Source organism: Callospermophilus lateralis, chromosome 3, assembly GCF_048772815.1.
Source record: "Callospermophilus lateralis isolate mCalLat2 chromosome 3, mCalLat2.hap1, whole genome shotgun sequence".
In the NCBI taxonomy this organism is placed as follows: Eukaryota; Metazoa; Chordata; class Mammalia; order Rodentia; family Sciuridae; genus Callospermophilus; species Callospermophilus lateralis.
Window position 1 is genome coordinate 132,441,940 of NC_135307.1, and position 19,537 is coordinate 132,461,476.

Below are 19,537 nucleotides of genomic sequence, written 5' to 3' on the forward strand. Positions count from 1 at the left end.
AGTGAGATATCTAAGCAAGTGACTCTTTCATCCTGTTTCCACGAGTTAAGGGAGAGAAACATAAAATAATTTCGTTTAAGCATTTAAGCAAGGAAGAATCACTAAATATGAGCTTCCACTAATTTTTACATCCATGGACCAGAGAAGGTAGGATGGGAGTGTAATGGATGCAAAGGGAATGATTATTATAGGAAGGTGATAAGAGCTATATCTGCACACCATGGGGATCTGTGACAAGAAAGCAGAGAGGTGTAAATGCCAGGGCAAGAGTGATAATAGCAGGTGTCATTATTAAGTCAGAAAAAATAATTCTTAAAGATAATTGTAGTAAGCTCTGTCACATTCATACTGTCCAGTGTCCAGCAAGGAGCCCAGGGCTTGGCCCACACCCCACTCTTCCATCAGTCTCTCCTTATACTGATTCTAGTGAGAGGGATAGCTCTCTTGGGAGTAGGGAATTTGACTCCCCTCCTGCTGTGGCATTCATGGGGCTCTGGTTATTGGTGTTCAGTAAATGTTTAAGAAAAAATAAATGGGGGCTGGGGTTGTGGCTCAGCAGTAAAGCCCTTGCCTAGCACGTGTGAGGTGCTGGGTTCAATCCTCAGCATCACATAAAAATAAATAAAAAGTATTGTGTCCAACTATAAAAAATTTTTTAAAAAAGAAAAAGAAAAAAATAAATGGATTATTCTGGAGCATAGTGTCTTCCCCTTCTCATTAAGTGATACCACTAATCCAAAAGTTCTTTTCAAGTAGGAGGATGATAGTGCTGGGTGTGAAAGGGCAGGTCCTATAAAACTGCTGCTTCCTGCCACAAAATAATTGTGTTTATGTAAAACTATAAAAAATAAGGCGAGGGCTGGGGTTGTGGCTCAGTGCTAGAGTGCTTGCCTAGCACATGTCAGGCACTGGGTTCAATCTTCGGCACAACATAAAAAATAAATATATAAATATATTGTGTCCATCTACAAGTAAAAAAATAATTTTTTTAAAAAAGATGATTTAGGGCTGGGGTAATGGCTCAGTGGTAGAGCGCTTGCCTAGCATATGTGAAGCACTGGGTTAGATTCTCAGCACCACATACAAATAAATGAGTAAAATTAAGGTCCATCAACATCTAAAAAATTTTTTTAAAATAAGGCGATGTGGTTATTTCCATTTTATACTTGAAAGTGAAGTAGAGTTGGTCCAATGCTCTTTCCTCTCCCCGGACCCACAGAGGTCTGCCTCCTGCCTACGGTTAAGGCGGGCCCTCCAGCGGGTGCCTTCTCCAGGAAGTGGGACGAGCCAGATGCTCCAAGAATGAGGGGTGTCGAGAATTAATTATGGAGCTCCTCTGGTGCCTGGCACTTGCCTGAGTGGCATAAAGATGCCCGTGCTGTGCAGGAGGAGGACTTCTTTGCCCCACTTTTAGTCTCCTAGAGAAGCTCTGGGTTTGAAGTTATTACTGGGTGGCCAAAAGCCAGCGGCCATGGCGTGCGAGGTCCCGGAACTGTCTTGCTGCGGGGGCGGCGGGAGGGTGGGAGGCTCAATCCAGGACTCATGGAGGAGGCAGCGCCCACCCCGCCAGGAGCAGGTGCGGGGCGGGGCCGCTACGGGCGGCAGGGCGGGGCTCCTGCCGCAGCTCCGCCCCAGGCGCAGGTTTAAAAGCAGGGAAGGCGGGCCCCTGGAGTCAGCTGCGGGCGCGGGCTGGCAGACGGAGCTGTGTGCACGGCCATGGCCCGGCACGCGGGGGGCGCTTGGTGGCTTAGTGGCCTCCTGCTCTTCGAGCTGCTGGCAGCCGGTGTCGCCCCGCTCAACTGGGATCTTCCGGAATCCCGGGGCCGAACAAGCAAGATCCGAGTGCACCCGCGGGGCAACCTCTGGGCCACCGGTAAGTCTTAGGGGACCCCAGCAAGCGTCCCTCACCCCGCTCTGGCCCCGTTTCTTTCTCAACACTGTGGCCCCTCCTAGTGTCCGAGCACGTGGGGACACTAGGGGATCATCTAATTTAGTAGATAGAGAAGTTGAGTAATTTGGCCAAGATAGTAACTTAGCTAAGATCTCTTAGCAAGTTTAAGGCAGAGCTGGGTTTGAATCCTAGGTCGACTGCCAACCGGTGTCCTTCCCTTAAGCAAGACTGCCGAATCTTATATCCTCTGGAGTGTCTTTCTGCACATTCATCTTCCAGGCACCTCTTCATTCCCTACTTCTTTCCTTGCCCTTTTCTGACCCTCCTCCAAGCAGGCAGTACAACTGGCAGTTTTCCCCTGGTCCTAGTTTGTCCCACCTTCCTTCCAGCTGTGCTGTCCCTGCACCTGTTCAGGAAAAGCTGAGGTAGCAGTCTTTGTCACCATCCCAATGTCTTTGTGGCTGCTTGGTGAAGAGAATGAAGGTTTCCTGTCTTCCTTCCAAGAGAAGTGAAAAGTGGGAAAGATGGGGAACTTTCCCACTGGGGCAGGATCCTCACTCCCTGACTTCCATGTACCTGGGCACCTCCTTTCTAGGCCACTTCATGGGGAAGAAGAGTCTGGAGTCCCCCAGAGCATTCCCGTTGGGGACAACTCCCCAAACCTCCCTGAGGGACCAGAGACTGCAGCTGAGTCATGATCTGCTCAGGATCCTACGGATAAAGAAAGCTCTGAGCATGAGCTTCAGCAGCCCAGCACCCCAAACCCAGGTGAGCCAGGCCTCCACCCCAATACCAGGATGGTTTAGCCAAGGCCATCTAGGATCCAGCATGGAGGAATTACCACCCAGGATTGGGTGTGATTACGCAGCCAGGGCATAATGGGTATAAACCCCAGAAAGCCAGGATTCTGGGCCCTCCCTGTGTCCCAAGGCTTAAAGGAGACACTCTCCAAAGAAAGGAAGCTGACCTTCCCACCAGACTCCATGGAGCAAGAAGTAGGGAAAGAAGTTCCCCATCATTCAGTCTAAAGTCACAGGCTGGCCTCTTGGCAGCAGAATCTTCTCCCCTAACTACACAGCTTTGTTCCACTCCAGATGTCCCCTACTATATAAACCAAGTGTACATTTGCTGTGCCTTACATATGGTTATGACCAGAGCTAGGACCCTGAGAACCAGAGAGGGCAAGAGAAGTCAGCAACCAAGACAGAATTAAAACCTTGTTCACGTTCACCAGTGCTCTTGACATTCTAGGCTGGATAATTCTTTGCTGTGGGCATCCCTGCACATTGTCGGATGTTTAGCCATATCTGTGGTTTCTACCCACTAGATGTCAATAGCACCTTGCCTCTCCTAAGTTGTGACAAACAAAATTATTTCTGAGCCAGGTGTGGTGGTATACACCTGTAATCCTGGCAACTTGGTAAATTGAGGCAGGAGGATCCCCTAAGCCCAGGAGTTTGAGGTCAGCCTGGGCAACATAGCAAGACCCTGTCTTTTAAAAAAAAAACAACAAAAATACTTCCAGACATTGCCAAGTGTCTCCCAGGGTGGGGCAAATCACTCTTGGTGGTAAACCAATGATCTATGGGGTTCAAGGTCCTAAAGCTGGAAGTAAGCCACCCTTCCTGGCTAGCATGGGTGGGTGGCTTCTCCTCCATTTGCTGCTCCCAGTGCTATCCCTACTGCACACACCCTCCTTGGTACTGTTACCATGTGCAGAAAGCAGTGTGATGTGGCAGAATGTGGGCTCTGGCCACTGTGCTGGGCTCAAAACCTAGCTGCTCAATAGCTATATAACCTTAGAATGTCACCTACTCAAAGGCTCATCTTCCTCATCCATAAAGTGGAAATACAGGCCCTTCTCCCATTATGTCATTTTGCAGCATGGTGCTGGCACATAGAAAGCCCTCAGTAAACAGGAGCACTTACCAGTCCATGAGCTTTCTGGCATACCTGTTGGTGCCTCATTTTTGTATCTGCCACTGTGTCTACCATAAAGTATGCATATGTTGAAAGAAGAGAGGGGCATTCCCTAGAAAAGGTCTAGCCCCAGCCCACATCCCTGACTTTCAGATGCATAGCTCCTGGGAACCTCACATAATAAGGGCTAGGAGGTTGGGCTGGCTATCTGAAGGAAGACTATTATCACCTCTAGGGCCATGGAATTTGAAGGCCTAAAACGTACAGATTAACTAGAGAATCCCTAGCTATGGGGCTGGGGGAACTTGAGGGAGGTCTGAGCAGAGCTTGGGGTAGGGGGAATAAGGACACTGACAATGGCCCAGTGCCAGACACCATACTTTTACTTGACTTCCATGATCTCCTTTAATTGTCATGTCTGCCCTTTGCTTTTGGGGCTGTGTTCTGAGAAAACCACCACCCCTAATTCCTCTCAGGACTTTCAGAGAGAAAGTGCTCCGTGGCCTGCCTCAATTGAGAGTCTGTCTCTGCCCACATCTGCAAACACCCAGCACTTAGAAATGGCAGCATGGCTTTATCATTTTCCCTTCTCCCCAGGTCATTTCCTCTCTTTGTTTTCCTTCAGTACAGGAGGCTGCTGGTGCAGATACTGCAGAAGTGATGCCAGTAATGGGGCAGACACAACATGGCTTAGATTGTGCCCACCCAGGCAAGTTGCTGAATGGAACCCTAGTGGTGGCCCCATCTGGATGTAAATCCTGAGCTTGAATCTGTTATTCCATTACTGTGATTTCCATTTGGTTCGCCAGAAATATTGCAGTTGCAAACACAACCTATGTTCCTGCTGTTTTTCTTGCTTCTCTGATGAAGTTGTGAATAAAACCCTGCTGTTTATATATAGAATGCATGGTCCTCTCTTTCCAGCCACGTTTAAGGGAAGGGAAGAGGAAGGGAATTGGAGGGTGGGGTGTTCAGTGAAATGGGGTGGGCTCTAAAAAGCCCGGGACACCCCCATGTTTGGCATCAGCCTGGCAGTGACTGAGCTCTTACTCCATTCATTCAGCAAGGAGGTACTCAATGCCCACTGTATGCTGGGTCTCCTTCCAGTTGCTGGATTCTGCTCTCGCCTCTGCCACCTACTGGTGCAGGCAAAAGTCTCTTCCATTTCCTCGCCTCTAACGAGGGTACTACACTATACTAACACTACACTACTGGGCTTTACTTAATCTCATCATATTTCATTTCCACGCCAAGTTTCTAGAGGAGTACCTAATGCGTGGAGAGAGAGAGCCTGGTGAGATTCCAGACCCCGCCATCTGCCTGCTCTCTTCTCTGAACTTAAGTAGAGTTGCCAGAGTTAGCAAATAAAAAATGGACACCCGGTAAAATTCGAATTCCAGATTAAAAAAAAATTTCCTGTAAAATGTCCTAAAAATTGCATGGGCATACTCACACAAAGAATATTATTCATTGTTTATCTGAAATTTCAGTTTAGCCGGATGGTTTTGTAATATTCCTGGCCTTGGGATACTGACCGCCGTTTTCTGGGCTGCAAATACCTGGATCTAAAACAGGTATTTGGTCCGTCCAGCCCTGCTCCGAGCTATCACCGGAGTCTTTCTTCCCTTTTCCGGGAGCTTTTCCCCAAAGATTTCCCAGCACAGCCCAGCGAGGGCGGGGCGCATGGGCAAGCCAGCTGGGACACCACGGCCCCGCCCGCCAGAGGGAGGCCACGCCCTCTCCTCGCGAGAGGGCCGCGGATGTCCTGGAAGGCTTGGAAGCGGAAGCGGGGTGCCGGAAGCGGCAGTTGCCATGGATCCCGCGGAGGACTGGCTTGTGGAATCCTTGCGCTTGTAAATCGTGAGGGATTGGGAGCTGAGCCTGGGCCTGAAATGCATCTGGTGGGCGGATGAGTGTGGGTGGAGGCACTAGGGAATCCTGGTATGAGGGGGACGCGTGGCTGGGTCTATGCGGAATGACTCTTCTTGGGCCTCGGCTTTTAAATCTGGAAAATGGTCCGTTCTGTGTGCTAGTGGTGTTAAGAGCTGTGCTAGTGATGGATAATAATACCAACACAGATGATCAGTTGTTTTGCTCCAGCCTCTAGGTTAAACATGGAACACAGACTAACTTATTGGATCTTCACATCAACTTTGGGTGTCCTGGGAGTTCCACAGATGAAAACCGAAGCTCAGGGCCTAGTGTTTGGCCTAGTCTCAGACATACGGGGTGTAAAATAGGAACTAAGATACAGTGCCTTGGGCTGGGGATGTAGCTCAAGCAGTAACATGCTCGCCTGGCATGTGCAGGGTGCTAGGTTCAATCCTCAGCACCACATAAAAATAAAATAAAGATGTTGTGTCCGCCGAAAACTGAAAAAAAAAAAAAAAAAAAGACACAGTCCCTTGTCTGCCCGACTCCAGATCCAGGTCCCTAACCACTGAATTTTGTTATTTTTGTCAGCTATACAGTTCCATGCACCGTGCGATTGTGTCCCTTTTGTGCAGGTACCAGGATTTCCATGCATTCGACCTCTCAGGAGCCACACGAGTCCTTGAATGGATTGGTGACAAAGGTGATAAAACTTGCCTGGCCCTAAAGGAAATGGAATCACATTTCTCAGGCTGAGAGTCAGGGGCTCAGTCTAGAGGGACCCAGGCTACTCTCTGGGAGCCTGAGGGCCTATTGGTCACTTGTTGAAATTTGGTGCCCCGTCAGCATTTACGTTCCTTTTATTAAGACCCTCCATCCTCTGATTCAAGGCTGCACACTGATGGGGAAGGAATTTATCCCTGATTGGGCAGATTTGGCAGGAATTTATAGATCCACCCATTGTCTATAATAATCTTCCTAATGATTTGTCACAGCTGCTTCTTTTTTCCAGGAGTCTTTGTTGCTGGCTATGAAAGCCTGAAAAAAAATGAGATTCTTCATCTGATACTACCTCTCAGACTTTCTGTAAAGGAAAACCAGGTAATTTGAAATATAAGTATATATGTTCATTTTTATTTATTAAGCATTTGAAAACTCCTGTTACACACCAGGTATTGTCCTGGATGCTGGAGAGACACACACACACAATGGTCATGCCCTTACAGTCTACTAGAGGGAGACAAGTTTGAACAGAGATAAGTGTTATAGAATCTCATGTGATTCACAGAGGGCTACTAGAGGAAGAGGTCAGTTTTATTAAAAATAGATTTGGGGGGGTGGGGCTGTAGCTCAGTGGTAGAGTGCTTGCCTCACATGCATGAGGCACTGGGTTCGACCCTCAGCACCACATAAAAATAAATAAATAAAGACATTTTAAAAAAATAGATTTAGGGCCAGCCAGATGATGCATGCCAATAATCCCAATGGCTTGAGAGGCTGAGACAGGAGGATCACAAGTTGAAAGCCAGCCTCACCAACAGCAAGGTGCTAAGCAACTCAGTGAGATACTGTCTCTAACTAAAATACAAAATAGGGAGCTTGGGTTGTGGCTCAGTGGTAGAGTGTTCACCTAGCATGTGCGAGGAGGCCCTGGGTTTGATCCTCAGCACCACATAAAAATAAAGGTATTTTGTCCAACTACAACTAAAAAATAAATATTTTTAAAAAATAAAATACAAAATAGGGCTCAGGATGTGGCTGAATGGCTAAATGCCCCTGGGTTCAACCCCTGAAACCCACTACCACCACCAAAAAAAAATAGATTAGGAAGCCATTAGGGTATAGAAAGTAGTTGAAGCCCTTAGAATAGTTTAGATTGCCTAGAATAATATGTACTATATTAGATTAAGAGAAGATAGCTAAGGACAGAACTTCAGGAGACACAGTTAAAGCGACAGGTATAAGAATTGGAACCTACAAGAAATACTAAGGATAGTCTTTAATGTAGGAGGAGTTTCAGAAAAGGTCCAAATGCAAAAGAAGAAAACATGTCAAGAAGAGTCTATAGGGCTGGGGTTGTAGCTCAGTGGTAAAGCATTTGCCTAGTATAGTGAGGCCCTGTGTTTGATCCTCAGCACTAGATAAAAACAAATAAATAAAGGTCAAATTCTTTAAAAAAGAAGAAAAGTCAATAACTATGTAATGTTATTATAGAATCATTCAGGTGAGGATTGAATTTTTTTTTATTAGATTGGCAATTGGGAAGATCTTGGTGACCTCTGGCACAGCATTTTAATGATGGTCAGGGCCAAAGACTGAGAGAAAGGAGGAAGTGGAGATGCAGGAAGGGAAGAAATCAGAACAATAACTAGTCAGAAACAGATTTGAAGAGGGAGGATTTCCTAAAGCCAGAAGTGTTAGCAGAGTTACAACCTGAGGAGAAGTAGCTCTTAAAGAGGGAGAGAATGTAGATGTAGGAGTGAGGGAATAACAGGAAAAATGATCCTAACCTCCAGTGATAGAAAAAGATCCTGCTTCCCCAAAATGGGAAGGGTGAGGCATACAGTTAAATAACTGAAAGGCCATGTAGGAACAGGAATTTGAAAATGTTTGTTTCTGAATAAACAAATTTATTTATTTGTTTGTTCGTTTTTGCAATACTGGGGATTGAACCCAGGGCCTTGTACATACTCTACAACTGAGCTACACCCTTAGCCCTTTAAAATTCTTTAATAAGAAACCAAGTTATCTTACACAGGGTAACCATGGCATAGTTAAGCTGAAGGTTTAGAATAGATGACAGGGTAGACAGGAACCTATAAAGGGATTATTAAGACCAGGAGAGGCTGAGTCCCAGGCAGCCATAGCCCAGTGTTTCTCACAGTAGCCTGAAGACCACCTGTATCCAAGCTATTAAGGTTGCTGGCTAAAATGCAAATTCCTGGGCCCATTCCCAGACCAATTGTATTAGAATTTCAAGAGGTAAAGCTCAGAAAAATGCCAAGTGTTCCTTTGAAGAGCAGACTGTATCTGATTGGCCAACCCTTTGTATTTTAGGGCTTATTCCCAGAAAGAGATTTTACATTGCGCCATGGCGGATTTTCGGACAGACCTGTCTTTGATCTAAAGCATGTGCCAGATACCAGGTATGATCAATTTTGTGACTCAGACCTTCCATTTCAAGATGGGATGGCTGAAAATACCCAGGGGTGCTTTTTTATTGCCTCCACAGCTCTGCACACAGACACGTGAATGTGCACACAGATCTAGAACATAAAACCATTATCTCCATACCTACTTTGATTAATGTAACCACCAGGTCACTGGAATTGCTCTAGGGACTAGATAGATACAGGATAAAAAGGATTCTCTTAATCTTTCAGAGAACTGATGTATTAGATAGTTTGTGTAACTAGCTAAGTTAGAGGAAGCTAAGTCTGTAGGTCAGAGTTGTGTGTTCAGGCTCCTCATTGGTGTCCTCTCTAGATGGCTGAGCCTGAGCTCAGTCCCATGGCTCTCTGTGAGCTGTAGGCCCATCCCTAAAGCAGAGCAAGCTGCTTATCTGTTAAATAAGGATGGCTGGTTTTGATCCTGCAGTACAAATTTTTGTTATGGGAGGTGAACAGATCCTAAGCTATGTGGACTGGAAAGGGGAAAGCTGTTGGAGTTTGGGGAGGAGCTCCCCAGTATCTGAACTGATTTTCTATCTATCCTGAATAGGTTGCTGGTGACCAGTGGCCTTCCAGGTTGTTATCTGCAGGTGTGGCAGTTTGCAGAAGACAGTGGTGAGTGAATTTCACTTGGTAGAGGTTGAGGTTTAAGGAAAGTATGTGACTTACACACTCCTGCCCCCTACTCTTGAGTCAGGAAATATGTAGACTCTGAGTCAGGGGCAAGAGAATATAGAATCTACTTTTATGGTGGCAAAAAGACAAATTAGCAACCACAGCATGGCAGACAAGCCCCAAACGAATCTTCCCTGAACTTACTCCAAGAGTTGAGTTTACCCAACCCAGCCATAGATGGACTGCCCAGAGAACCACAGGCCTCTCCATTAAGCAAGACGGAGGCCAGGGCAGAGCTAGGGCTAATCCGAAGTGCTTTCCTCTTAGAGGAGGAGGATGGGAGAGAGAGAGAAAAAAAGAAGTTATTTCTCTCTACAACATGTTCCCTGGGAAGGAAAATAGCTAATGAGCAAGGTTGACTAGCCAGTTTTCTTCCTAGAGAAGTCACTCTGCTTCCTATCCATTCTGGAAGTGGAAGGAAGTTCCCTCTTGGGGAATAGGCTTCCCTCCAGCTGTGGAGATTTGCAGGTCCTCTGTCAGGCAGGCACCAGAGCGGGCAGCCTTCTGACCTGATTTAGTCCCCTCCCTCCCTCCTCCAGTGTCCATCAGCATTAAAGTGTGTGTGCCCCCTGTTGCCTCAGTTGGAAGCTTCCCAGAAGTAGCCTGGTGGCTGCTGGTCCCTCCCCAGGCTTCACTGCTGCAGAAAAGTACTCTTCTGTTTATTGCTTTCTGAGGTCACTGGCCCTGTGGGCTATCTTTATTGTTTTCCTTGTCACCTGTCCTATGCTATAGTTTTTACTTGTTTATATCACTTACTTAGCAGTTGTAGTGGCTTATTTTTTTAAATAATTTTATTAAGAGTTATGTTTTACCTGTCATTTAATTCACACATTTTGAGTGTACAGTTCAGGGATGTTTTTAAAATACATATTGTAGCCTTCACTTATAAATTCGTTTTAGAAAATACTTTCATGACCCCAGTAATACTTTCATGGAATTTACTGTTAATCCCCATTCCCATATATTAGATTTGCCTTTTCTGGACATATCATATCAATGGGAACATATATGTGGCATCTTTCTCTTAATCCTTTTGAAGTCCATCCATGTTATAGTGTGTATCAGTAGTTTGTTCCTTTTTATGACTGAATAGTATTCCATTATGGCTGTATGGATGTATCTCACATTTTGTTACCAGTTATTGGATCCAATTTTGGGCTATTATGAATAATGCAGATAAGAACATTAATGTACAAATCTTCATGTGGACAAATGTGTCTTAGGTGTCTTGGGTAGACACCTAAGAATAAAATTGCTGTGTCATATGGTAAATTTATGTTTGCTTTTTTAAGGAAACTCAAAATTTTCCAAAATGGCTTTATTTACATTCCCACCACAGTGTATAAGAGTCCACATTTTTCCATGTCTTCATCAACATTTGTCGCTGTCTTTTTGTGTCCTTGTGGTTTTCATTTGCATTTCCATAATGACTAATAATGTTGAATATCTTTTCATGTGCTTATTAACCATTCATTTATCTTGCAAAATGCCTATTTTTTATTGGGTTGTTGGTCTTTGGTCCTTGTACATTCTAGATACAAATTCTTCATTTGGTATACTTTGCTAATATTTTTTCAAAGTCTGTTACTTGTCTTTTCAAGGTATCCTTTGAAGCATAAAAGCTTTAATTTGATAAGGTCCAGTTTATCCATGGTTTTTTGTTGTTGCAGGGGGATCCTGAACTATTTTTTCATAGCTACGAAGTCTTTACCTAATTCATAAATTTTTCTCCTATATTTTTTCCCAAAAGTCTTGTTATTAGGTCCAACATTTGAATCTATGATCCATTTTTAGTTAATTTTTGTTTATAATGTGAAGTAAGGATCTAAATTATTCTTTTTGCATGTGGATTTTCAATTGTTCTCACACTAATTGTTGAAAAATCCATCCTTTCTCCATTAATTTGCCATGGCACCTTTGTTGAAAATCAGTTTACCATAAATACAAAGATTTAGTTCTGGACTCTGGGTGCTGTTCCATTGATTTATGTGTCCAAACTTATGTCAGGAACTTAAAGTTGTTTTTTTTATCTTTTCCCCAAAATAGTCTAGATGGGGCAGCAAGGGTTTAAAGACAAGAGAGAAGGAGTCTTACTAATCATTTGATAGTGCTTGAGTACTGGTGTCTCATAGAGTCTGTAGTGTAGACCTAGGAGAGTTAACAGGTCAAGGGGACTTATTCTGACACTAAAGTATGTAGAAAGTCAGAGTCATTATTCTCTAGATATTAGTGCAAGAATATTCCAGAGCTGAGGGAAGACTTTGTCTGCTATTTTTCTAGAAGCTTTCATGTTATCTTGGTAAGTTTTCTGAAGTCTGCTGTTGACCCACAGCCCCAAGGCTGATTTTGTGAGCACATACAGAACAAGCTAATAGAGGCAGTGCTCACTAGACTCACCAGACTGCTGTATATATCAGCATGCAGTTTTGTTAGTTTACAATGAAAAAGCAGTTATCACTAAAATATTTTATGGACTATTCTATTTTATAACAAGCTTTGCTTAGAGAAGATATAGCCTATTCAGAGTCTGCATGATAAACGCAGTGAGAACAAGAGAAGTCAGCTCTTGAGATTTCCAAATTGCTTTTTATAAGACAGACATCTTGTGAACACGTTGCTGCCTGAGCCTTATGCTGCCCCCGCCCTTGGAGCCAAAGCCTCTTCTCTCAGCTCTGGGGATGTAGAAACCATTGAGTTGGATGATTACAGTGCTAAGGGTCTCAGCTGAATGTCACTTGTTCATTCCACTTGAAACTTAAATATGCAGCCAGGCCTGGTGGTGTACTCCTGTACTACCAGCAGCTTAGGAGGCTGAGAGACAAGAGGATCACAAGTTCCAGACCAGCCTCAGCAACTTAGGGAGGCCCTAAGTAACTTAGCAAGACCCTCTCTCAAAATAAAAAATAAAAAGGACTGAGGATGTGACTCAGTGGTTAGGCGCCCTTGGGTGAAGACTCCAGTACCCAAATTTAAAAAATAAAGAAACTTATTCATGGTGTGGCTTCTCTTCTGAACAGGCCCAGTATTTTCTTTGCCTCTGACTCAACAGCCCCCTCTCATGGACACTTTTCTTGTATTATCACACTTGCTCATGATTGCAGGTCTGGGAGCTGCCCTGATTCCTAAGGGCCTTTGCCTGCCTCTGCTCTGATGCTTTCTATGTTGGTTCTTAGAAACAACCTGCCTTTTCTTTCCAAGTTCTTGGAGGTACTTCACTGTCTTGCCTTCATTTGGAGTAGTTTGTCTTTTTAGTTGGGGCTAGTTTGGTAAACTTGGTGTAGATTTCCTAGGAGAGGGCACTGTACCACTGACTGGAGAAGAAGACCTATGGGATTGAAACCAAGGCCTGGTGCATGCTAGGGCAGCACCCCAACAGAGGTATATCCCCCAGCCCCTCTGATTTCTTCCTTACTATAATTATAGAGCAGCTTCCTAGTCAGGAGGCCCTTAAGCCTTTGTTTTCCACTGAATCTTTGAAATAGATCTCCTTCCTTCCAGAGAGGAGAGATCATAGCTGAGAACCATCCTCTAGTTTAGAGTAGCAGGTTCTGGGAGAATTGTCCAGACTCCTCTGAGTCTGTGGAAGGGGAAGAAGGGACTGATTTAAATGTGACCCAGGAGAGTCAGGCAGGCTCTGGCCAGATGGCTTGAACTACAGCCTCATCAGCATTCCCTAGAGACAAACTCTGGCCCTAAGGCCCAGCTGTTGTGTCTGTGACAAACCCCCACAGCTCATGTGGTTGGAACAGTTAAATTCAGCCAGTCTGATTAAGTGCACTGAGAGGCCTGTGGGCCCTGGGAGCAGTACTGGAGGGCCCTCTGAGTATTAACCCAGCCCATGTATGTCCCTCTGGGCATGTCTTTTGTGGGAACTGTTATGAGGGAACTCGTGGCCACACATTGGCTTGATGAACTATGTGAGTATCCTCATGTCTATTCTGCCCTCATCATTCTGATTTATGCCTCTCCTTCAGAGTTGAAAAAATACACAGATGTTCATTTTCTTCAAAGAATGTAGAAACTGGGTTGGGGGTGTGGCTCAGCGGTAGAGAATTTGTTTAGCATGTGCTAGGCCCTGAATTCAGTCCCCAGTACCAGGGGGTGGAAATAGCCAGACACAATGGTACACAGTTGTAATCCCAGCTACTTAGGAGGCTGAGACAGGAGTATTGCAAGTTCAAGGCCAGCCTCTGCAATTAGCAAGACCCTGTCTCAAAATAGAAAGGTCTGGGGATATAGCTCAGGGTAGAGTGCCCCTAGATTCAATCCCAATACTTCAAGGAAAAAAAAGAGAGAGAGAAGCATCAAACGATACAGAATGCAGAAAAGAGAACTGGCCTACTAACCAAGCAGGTGGAAACAAAACTAAAACTTGTTTCTATTGAGGCCCAATATGTCTTTCTTTGTTCCATTTACTTTTTAAAAAAAAAAAAATGTGGTCTTTCTTATTGTCTAGTTTACATTTTAAGTCAGTGATATCTGCAGTGTAACATTTACTTGCTAGATTTTTAACAAGTTGCTTCAGGTCATGGACTATGTTTTTAAAAGAAATAATACTAGCTCATTAACTCTGTACCTGTTACTTTTCACCAAAGGTGTAAGTGACATCAGTAATGAATGTTCATTCCTTTTCCTCTATTTGCTCTCTACCAAATTATAAAAAGCAAGAACTGATTGTGGAGTTTTGAGATTACAGTGACTCATAATTTCCCATTTGCAAAAATAATTCATATGATAATTTATAAAGAAATTAAAGTGATTCTGAATATTTGAAAATGTAAATATAACCCAGAGTGTTTATGCTCAACATTCTCACATTGTCAGTTCTTTCTTCCTTTTTTATTTTTTACTTTGAGGTAGGGTCTCCCTAAGTTCCCAAGGCTGGCCTCAAACTTACCATCCTCTTGCCTCAGCTTCCCAAGTTGCTGAGATTACAGGTGTATGCCACTGCACCCAGCTTCTCTTTCTTTCTTAACCACCTTTTTGCGGGGGAGGTGGGGTGGTGGTGAGTGGGTACCAGGGATTGAACTCAGGGGCACTCAACCACTGAGCCACATCCCCAGCCCTATTTTGTATTTTATTTAGAGACAGGTCAAGGGTCAATGCTGAGTTGCTCAGCACCTCACCATTGCTGAGGCTAGGTTTGAACTCTCTGTCCTCCTGTCTCAGCCTCCTGAGCTGTTGGGATTACAGGTATGTGCCACTTTGCCCAGCTCTTTCTTGACCTTCTCAATGTCCAGGATAAGATGGCTGGCCTATGCCATGTCATTTTTCAAAACCGTCATTAACATTCTGGGCTTTCATTACTTCCCTTTTCCTCCTAGATGTCATTAAGGCTGTCAGCACCATTGCAGTTCATGAAAAAGAGGGAAACCTCTGGCCTAGAGTGGATGTCTTCTCCTCAATGATTCCTGGAGTCCTCCATGGGGCATGGCTCAGTGATCTGAAGATTGTGGATCTGGAATCCCAGAAGGTCACGTACAGCTCAGGTACTGCAGTAGTTCACCTCTTGCTGGCTCTTTCAGCCAACATCTGGCCTTCGGCCCAACTCAGCACATTTGAAACCTAATGTAAACTGTCCATTCCATGTGCTGGAGAAACTTGCTGAATAAGAGATAGGCTCTGGCCTTGAAGGGCTCCCATTCTGGGGTGGGGAGGGGCAGTCCCAGGGACCAGCAACCACCCAGTGAAGCAGACTATGGCAAGATGAGTGGGAGGAGGGGAATGATTCATTTTGCTTAGGACTGTTGTGACCAGCAAGCCCTGCCAAATTGCCTGGCCTGTCTAATTCTTCTTTTCCTTTGGTCTTCCAGACATCAATGACAGTGAGGAGCTGAGTAGCCTGCAGGTCCTAGATGCAAACACCTTTGCTTTCTGCTGCACCTCTGGTCATCTGGGGCTTGTCGATACCCGCCAGAAGTGGGCACCATTGGAGAATATCAGCCCGAACCCTGGGTCTGGTGGAGAGAGATGGTGTGCAAAAGTTAGGGGCATGGGCCAAGGCCCAGGATCCTATATTGCAAGCCTTGGCTCAGAGGGGCAGCTCCGACTTCTTGACCCCCGGGATCTCTGCCATCCTGTCAGCTCAGTCCAGTGCCCAGTGTCCACACCTAGCCCCAACCCAGAGTTGCTGCGAGTAACGTGGGCCCCAGCCCTGGACAACTGCTTAGCCATTTCAGGTACTGCTGAACAGGCTCTCATATCTTATTAGATCTCTCTTTTCCTGATGATGGTAGAGTGCTCAGGAAGAAGACTGCAGCCCCACAATCAATCTGGTTCCAAAAGAATCTGGCTCCAAAAGTTAGAAGTTGCCCAAGAGAGCTCCAGATTAACTCTTCAGGTTCCTCAGTGGTAGGCCCTTCCCTGCCCTGGCCTCTAAATTTCCATGCACAAACACCAGCCTCTCCAAGCCTAGCAGGGATTCAGATTTCTGGTCAGTTGAGAGAAATGCAGATAGTAAAATGCTGGGATAGCCATGAAGCTGTACCAGAAAGGGGCCAGGATTTCTTTTTGGTTTTGTTTTGTTTTAATTAGTTACACATGACAGTACAATGACCTTGACATATCATATATTTGAATCAGATGGGATATAATATCTCATTTTTCTGAGTATACAGGTTGCAGAATCACATTGGTCATGCATTCACATATATACACACAGTATTAATAATGTCTGTTTCATTCTACTATCCTTCCTATCCTCCCAACCCCTCCCCTCCCATCACTTCTCTCTACCTAATCTAAGGTAACGCTATTTTTTTTCTCACGTCTTCATACATGTATTTTGTATAACAATGAAGGTCTCTTTCCACCATCCATGCAATTCCCTTTCTCCCTCCCTTTCCCTCCCACCCCTCTTCCCTATGTAGAGGTAATCTTCCCATGCTCTTCCCCTCTTCCCCATTTTGAGTCACCCCCCCTTATATCAGAGAAGACATTCGGCATTTGGGATTTTTGGGGGGATTGGCTAACTTCACTTAGCATAATCTGCTCTAATGCCATCCATTTCCCTGCAAATGCCATGATCTTATTATTTTTCAGTGCTGAGTAATATTCCATTGTATATATATGTCACATTTTTTTTTTCCATTTACATATTGAAGGGCATCTAGGTTGGTTCCACAGTTCAGCTATTGTGAATTGTGCTGCTATAAACATTGATGTGGCTGTGTCCCTGTAGTATGCTATTTTTAGGTCTTTTGGGTATAGTCTGAGAAGAGGAATAGCTGGGTCAAATGGTGGTTCCATTCCTAGTTTTCCAAAGAATCTCCATACTGCTTTCCAAATTGGCTGCACCAATTTGCAGTACCACCAGCAGTGTATGAGTGTAGGGACAGGATTTCAAGGATGCTTCTCAACCTACTTTCATTTTGAGTTATGCAAGCCAGCCAGGTCAAGCTCCTGGGCCTGGTGGAATCTAGTTCCATGGTGTATGGAATGAGGGCAGTAGATGCCAATGGTGAGGATCTATTGTGGGGGAGGGGCTGAAAGAATAGAAGAGAGCACAGGAAAGAAAGCGCCAGGATTCATAAAGAGCAGAAGAAAAGAACCAGGCTCTGTGGAGGGAACAGGAAGATGGCAGGATAGCGTGAGTGCAGATATAACTCAATTTTGGGGGACGTGAGGGTGTTCCTCTCTTAAGGCTTCTTCTGCTTCCCTCTTTAAGGCCATTTGCTGAGAGGGACAAACATGGGGGAGATTGGAATTTGGGACAAGTTAGAAAGGTTTGATAAGTCTCTTAAGCCTCCATTTCCTGGGGAAAATAGTCCCTACTTCAAATGGTTGTAAGGATTAAGAGATAGAGCATGTCCAGGATCAGCCCTGGACCTGGTCTGTAACAGGTGAACCACAGATGATCATGGTGACATGCCCAGGAGGCCAGCACTGGGGCAGAGGTCACATTTCCAGTAGTTGGCTTTTAAGTATCTTGCTACTACTATGTGAGAACTCATCCTTAGCCTGTTTTGGTGCCATTGAGCAAATGGCATTGTTTTAGGGATTCAGGGTTGATGCTCCTTTTCTATATTCTTCCTCAGGTTTTGATGGGACTGTTCAGGTCTATGATGTCACATCTTGGGATGGAACAGGGATCCAGGTGGAACCTCTCTTCACTCACAGAGGTCACCTCTTCCACGATGAAAACAAAATGGATACTGCTCCACAGGTTACCACCCACACCTGGCACCCCTGCAAACCCAGGACTTTGTTATCAGCAGCAAGTGATGCCTCCCTGCACGTGTGGGACTGGGTGGACCTCTGTGCTTCCTGCTGACACCAGCATCTTCCTGCCTTGGCCATTAGGAAGAGAAGGAGATGCTGGAGTGGCAGGGGCACTGATTCAGTTCTTGAGTGACTACAGATCCCTGCTACCAGCTGTATGGCCTTGGCAAGTCAGTCTGTCTCTTGCCCCCAGTTTTCTTTTCTGTAAAATGAGGAAAGAAATAACTACCTTGCTGGGACTGGTGGCAAACACCTGTAATCCTAGATGCTCGGGTGGCTGAGGCAGTAGGACACAAGTTCAAAGCCAGCCTCAGCAACTTAGCAAGGCCCTAAGAACTTAGTGAAATCCTGTCTCAAAAAATTAAAAAGAGGGGCTGGGGATGTGGCTCAAGCAGTAGCGCGCTCGCCTGGCATGCGTGCGGCCCGGGTTCGATCCTCAGCATCACATACAAACAAAGATGTTGTGTCCGCCGAAAACTAAAATAAATATTTTTTAAAAAAATTTATTAAAAAAAAAAATTAAAAATGCTGGGGATGTGGCTCAGTGGTTAAGCTTCTCTGGGTTTAATCCCTGGTACCAAAAAAAAAAAAAAAAAAGACTACCTTGCGGGGTTATTGGGAAAGTTAAAAGTGACATAAAGAATAGTTTTTGTAGGACACATGGCACAATAAATTACCTGGTAGCTGAGGGCTCCACTTTCCCCAGTGTGAAGTGGCAGTGTTTTGTCCCTCCCTTCTTCACAGTATCAGAGTAAAATTCAGAAGAGCTTGTGGATGTAATTGTGTTATGTGAACTTTTTTAACAGAAAAAAAAAATGTATTAGGGCAAGTGAACATGAAGAAAACATCAACCCCAGTAGAAATTAAGAAAAGATTGTGCCATTTTTTGCCTGTCAGATTGCCAAATATCAAAGCCTTATTGCTTTGAGCAGCTGATGGAGGTTCTGGGGTACTCTGAAGGGCGCAGGAGAGGCAGGGTCTTCATTCCTGCTGTATATTGTACCTTGTGCATTTGAACCAGAACGCATACATCCAGCTCCCTATTAAAGGGCAGTTACATTTTCCTCATCTTTTCTTATTGTGTGATGAACAACTTTTGTTCCCATAAACAATGTTTTTAGGAAAAATTTGTAAAAAAATAAAATTGCTTTAGGCAGAGAATATATGCATATTGAAACACTGCCAAGGTGCCCTCCTTAGAGAGTATGTCATTTTCCCCCAAACATTGATGCCTCTCTCCCTCATCCTTGCTAACAAAGTCTATTTAGTGACTTTTGACCTTTGCCAATGAATGAAAAGTCATTACTCATAGCTTTAGTATGCATTTCTCTTGAGAAGTTGGTACTCTTTAGCCAGGCATGGTGGTGTGTGCCTATAACCCCAGTGACTTGGGAGGCTGAGGCAATAGGATCATGAGTAGTTCAAAGCCAGCCTCAGCAACTTAGCAAGACCTGTCTCTAAATAAAAAATAAAAAGGGCGGGGGAGGGGCCGGGGTTGTGGCTCAGAGGCACTGTGTTCAATCCTTAGCAACACAAAAATAAATTAACAAAGTAAAGATTAAAAAAAAAAGGTGGGGGATATGGCTCAGTGGTTAAAACTAATGGGTTCAATCCCAAGCCAAAGTGTGAAAATAGTTGTTTGTGCTAAGCACCAACCATAACACAAGAAGTTCAAACAGATCTTAGCTGTCTTCTTGTCCCTCACTAGAACACAGCCTTCCCCAGGGGAATCCACATGAGGGGCATTTCCTTTTGGGGGCTCCACAAACATTTCTGGGGATCCATAGCA

General features: G+C 44.8%; 2 protein-coding genes across 3 annotated transcripts; both read left to right on the plus strand.

Moving 5' to 3' along the window:
• Positions 1 to 1,687: 1,687 nt before the first annotated feature.
• Nmb (neuromedin B) lies at positions 1,688 to 4,816 on the plus strand. 2 transcript variants are annotated; one of them, XM_076848783.1, is made up of 3 exons: positions 1,688 to 1,873; positions 2,487 to 2,659; positions 4,442 to 4,816. In XM_076848783.1, the coding sequence occupies exons 1-3, from the start codon at positions 1,717 to 1,719 to the stop codon at positions 4,571 to 4,573; spliced, it is 462 nt and encodes a 153-aa protein (XP_076704898.1). In that variant the 5' UTR covers positions 1,688 to 1,716; the 3' UTR covers positions 4,574 to 4,816. The 2 variants fall into 2 exon arrangements, with proteins under 2 accessions (XP_076704898.1, XP_076704899.1); XM_076848784.1 differs by having other exon boundaries at positions 4,437 to 4,556.
• Positions 4,817 to 5,559: 743 nt separating this feature from the next.
• Positions 5,560 to 18,811, plus strand: Wdr73 (WD repeat domain 73). The gene is made up of 8 exons (XM_076848785.2): positions 5,560 to 5,664; positions 6,319 to 6,386; positions 6,696 to 6,784; positions 8,741 to 8,829; positions 9,404 to 9,468; positions 14,853 to 15,017; positions 15,342 to 15,707; positions 17,565 to 18,811. Exons 1-8 carry the CDS (start codon positions 5,624 to 5,626, stop codon positions 17,798 to 17,800), a joined length of 1,119 nt encoding a protein of 372 aa, XP_076704900.1. The 5' UTR covers positions 5,560 to 5,623; the 3' UTR covers positions 17,801 to 18,811.
• The last annotated feature ends 726 nt before the right edge of the window (positions 18,812 to 19,537 follow it).

Excerpts from the sequence above, each read along its gene's own strand:
- Nmb (XM_076848783.1), top strand. The coding sequence starts at position 1,717 with ATGGCCCGGCACGCGGGGGGCGCTTGGTGGCTTAGTGGCCTCCTGCTC. Across the intron at positions 1,874-2,486 it reads GGGCAACCTCTGGGCCACCG|GCCACTTCATGGGGAAGAAG; the intron begins GTAAGTCTTAGG and ends CCTCCTTTCTAG. Across the intron at positions 2,660-4,441 it reads GCCCAGCACCCCAAACCCAG|GAGGCTGCTGGTGCAGATAC; the intron begins GTGAGCCAGGCC and ends CCTTCAGTACAG.
- Wdr73 (XM_076848785.2), top strand. The coding sequence starts at position 5,624 with ATGGATCCCGCGGAGGACTGGCTTGTGGAATCCTTGCGCTT. Across the intron at positions 5,665-6,318 it reads CTTGTGGAATCCTTGCGCTT|GTACCAGGATTTCCATGCAT; the intron begins GTAAATCGTGAG and ends CCTTTTGTGCAG. Across the intron at positions 9,469-14,852 it reads GCAGTTTGCAGAAGACAGTG|ATGTCATTAAGGCTGTCAGC; the intron begins GTGAGTGAATTT and ends TTTTCCTCCTAG.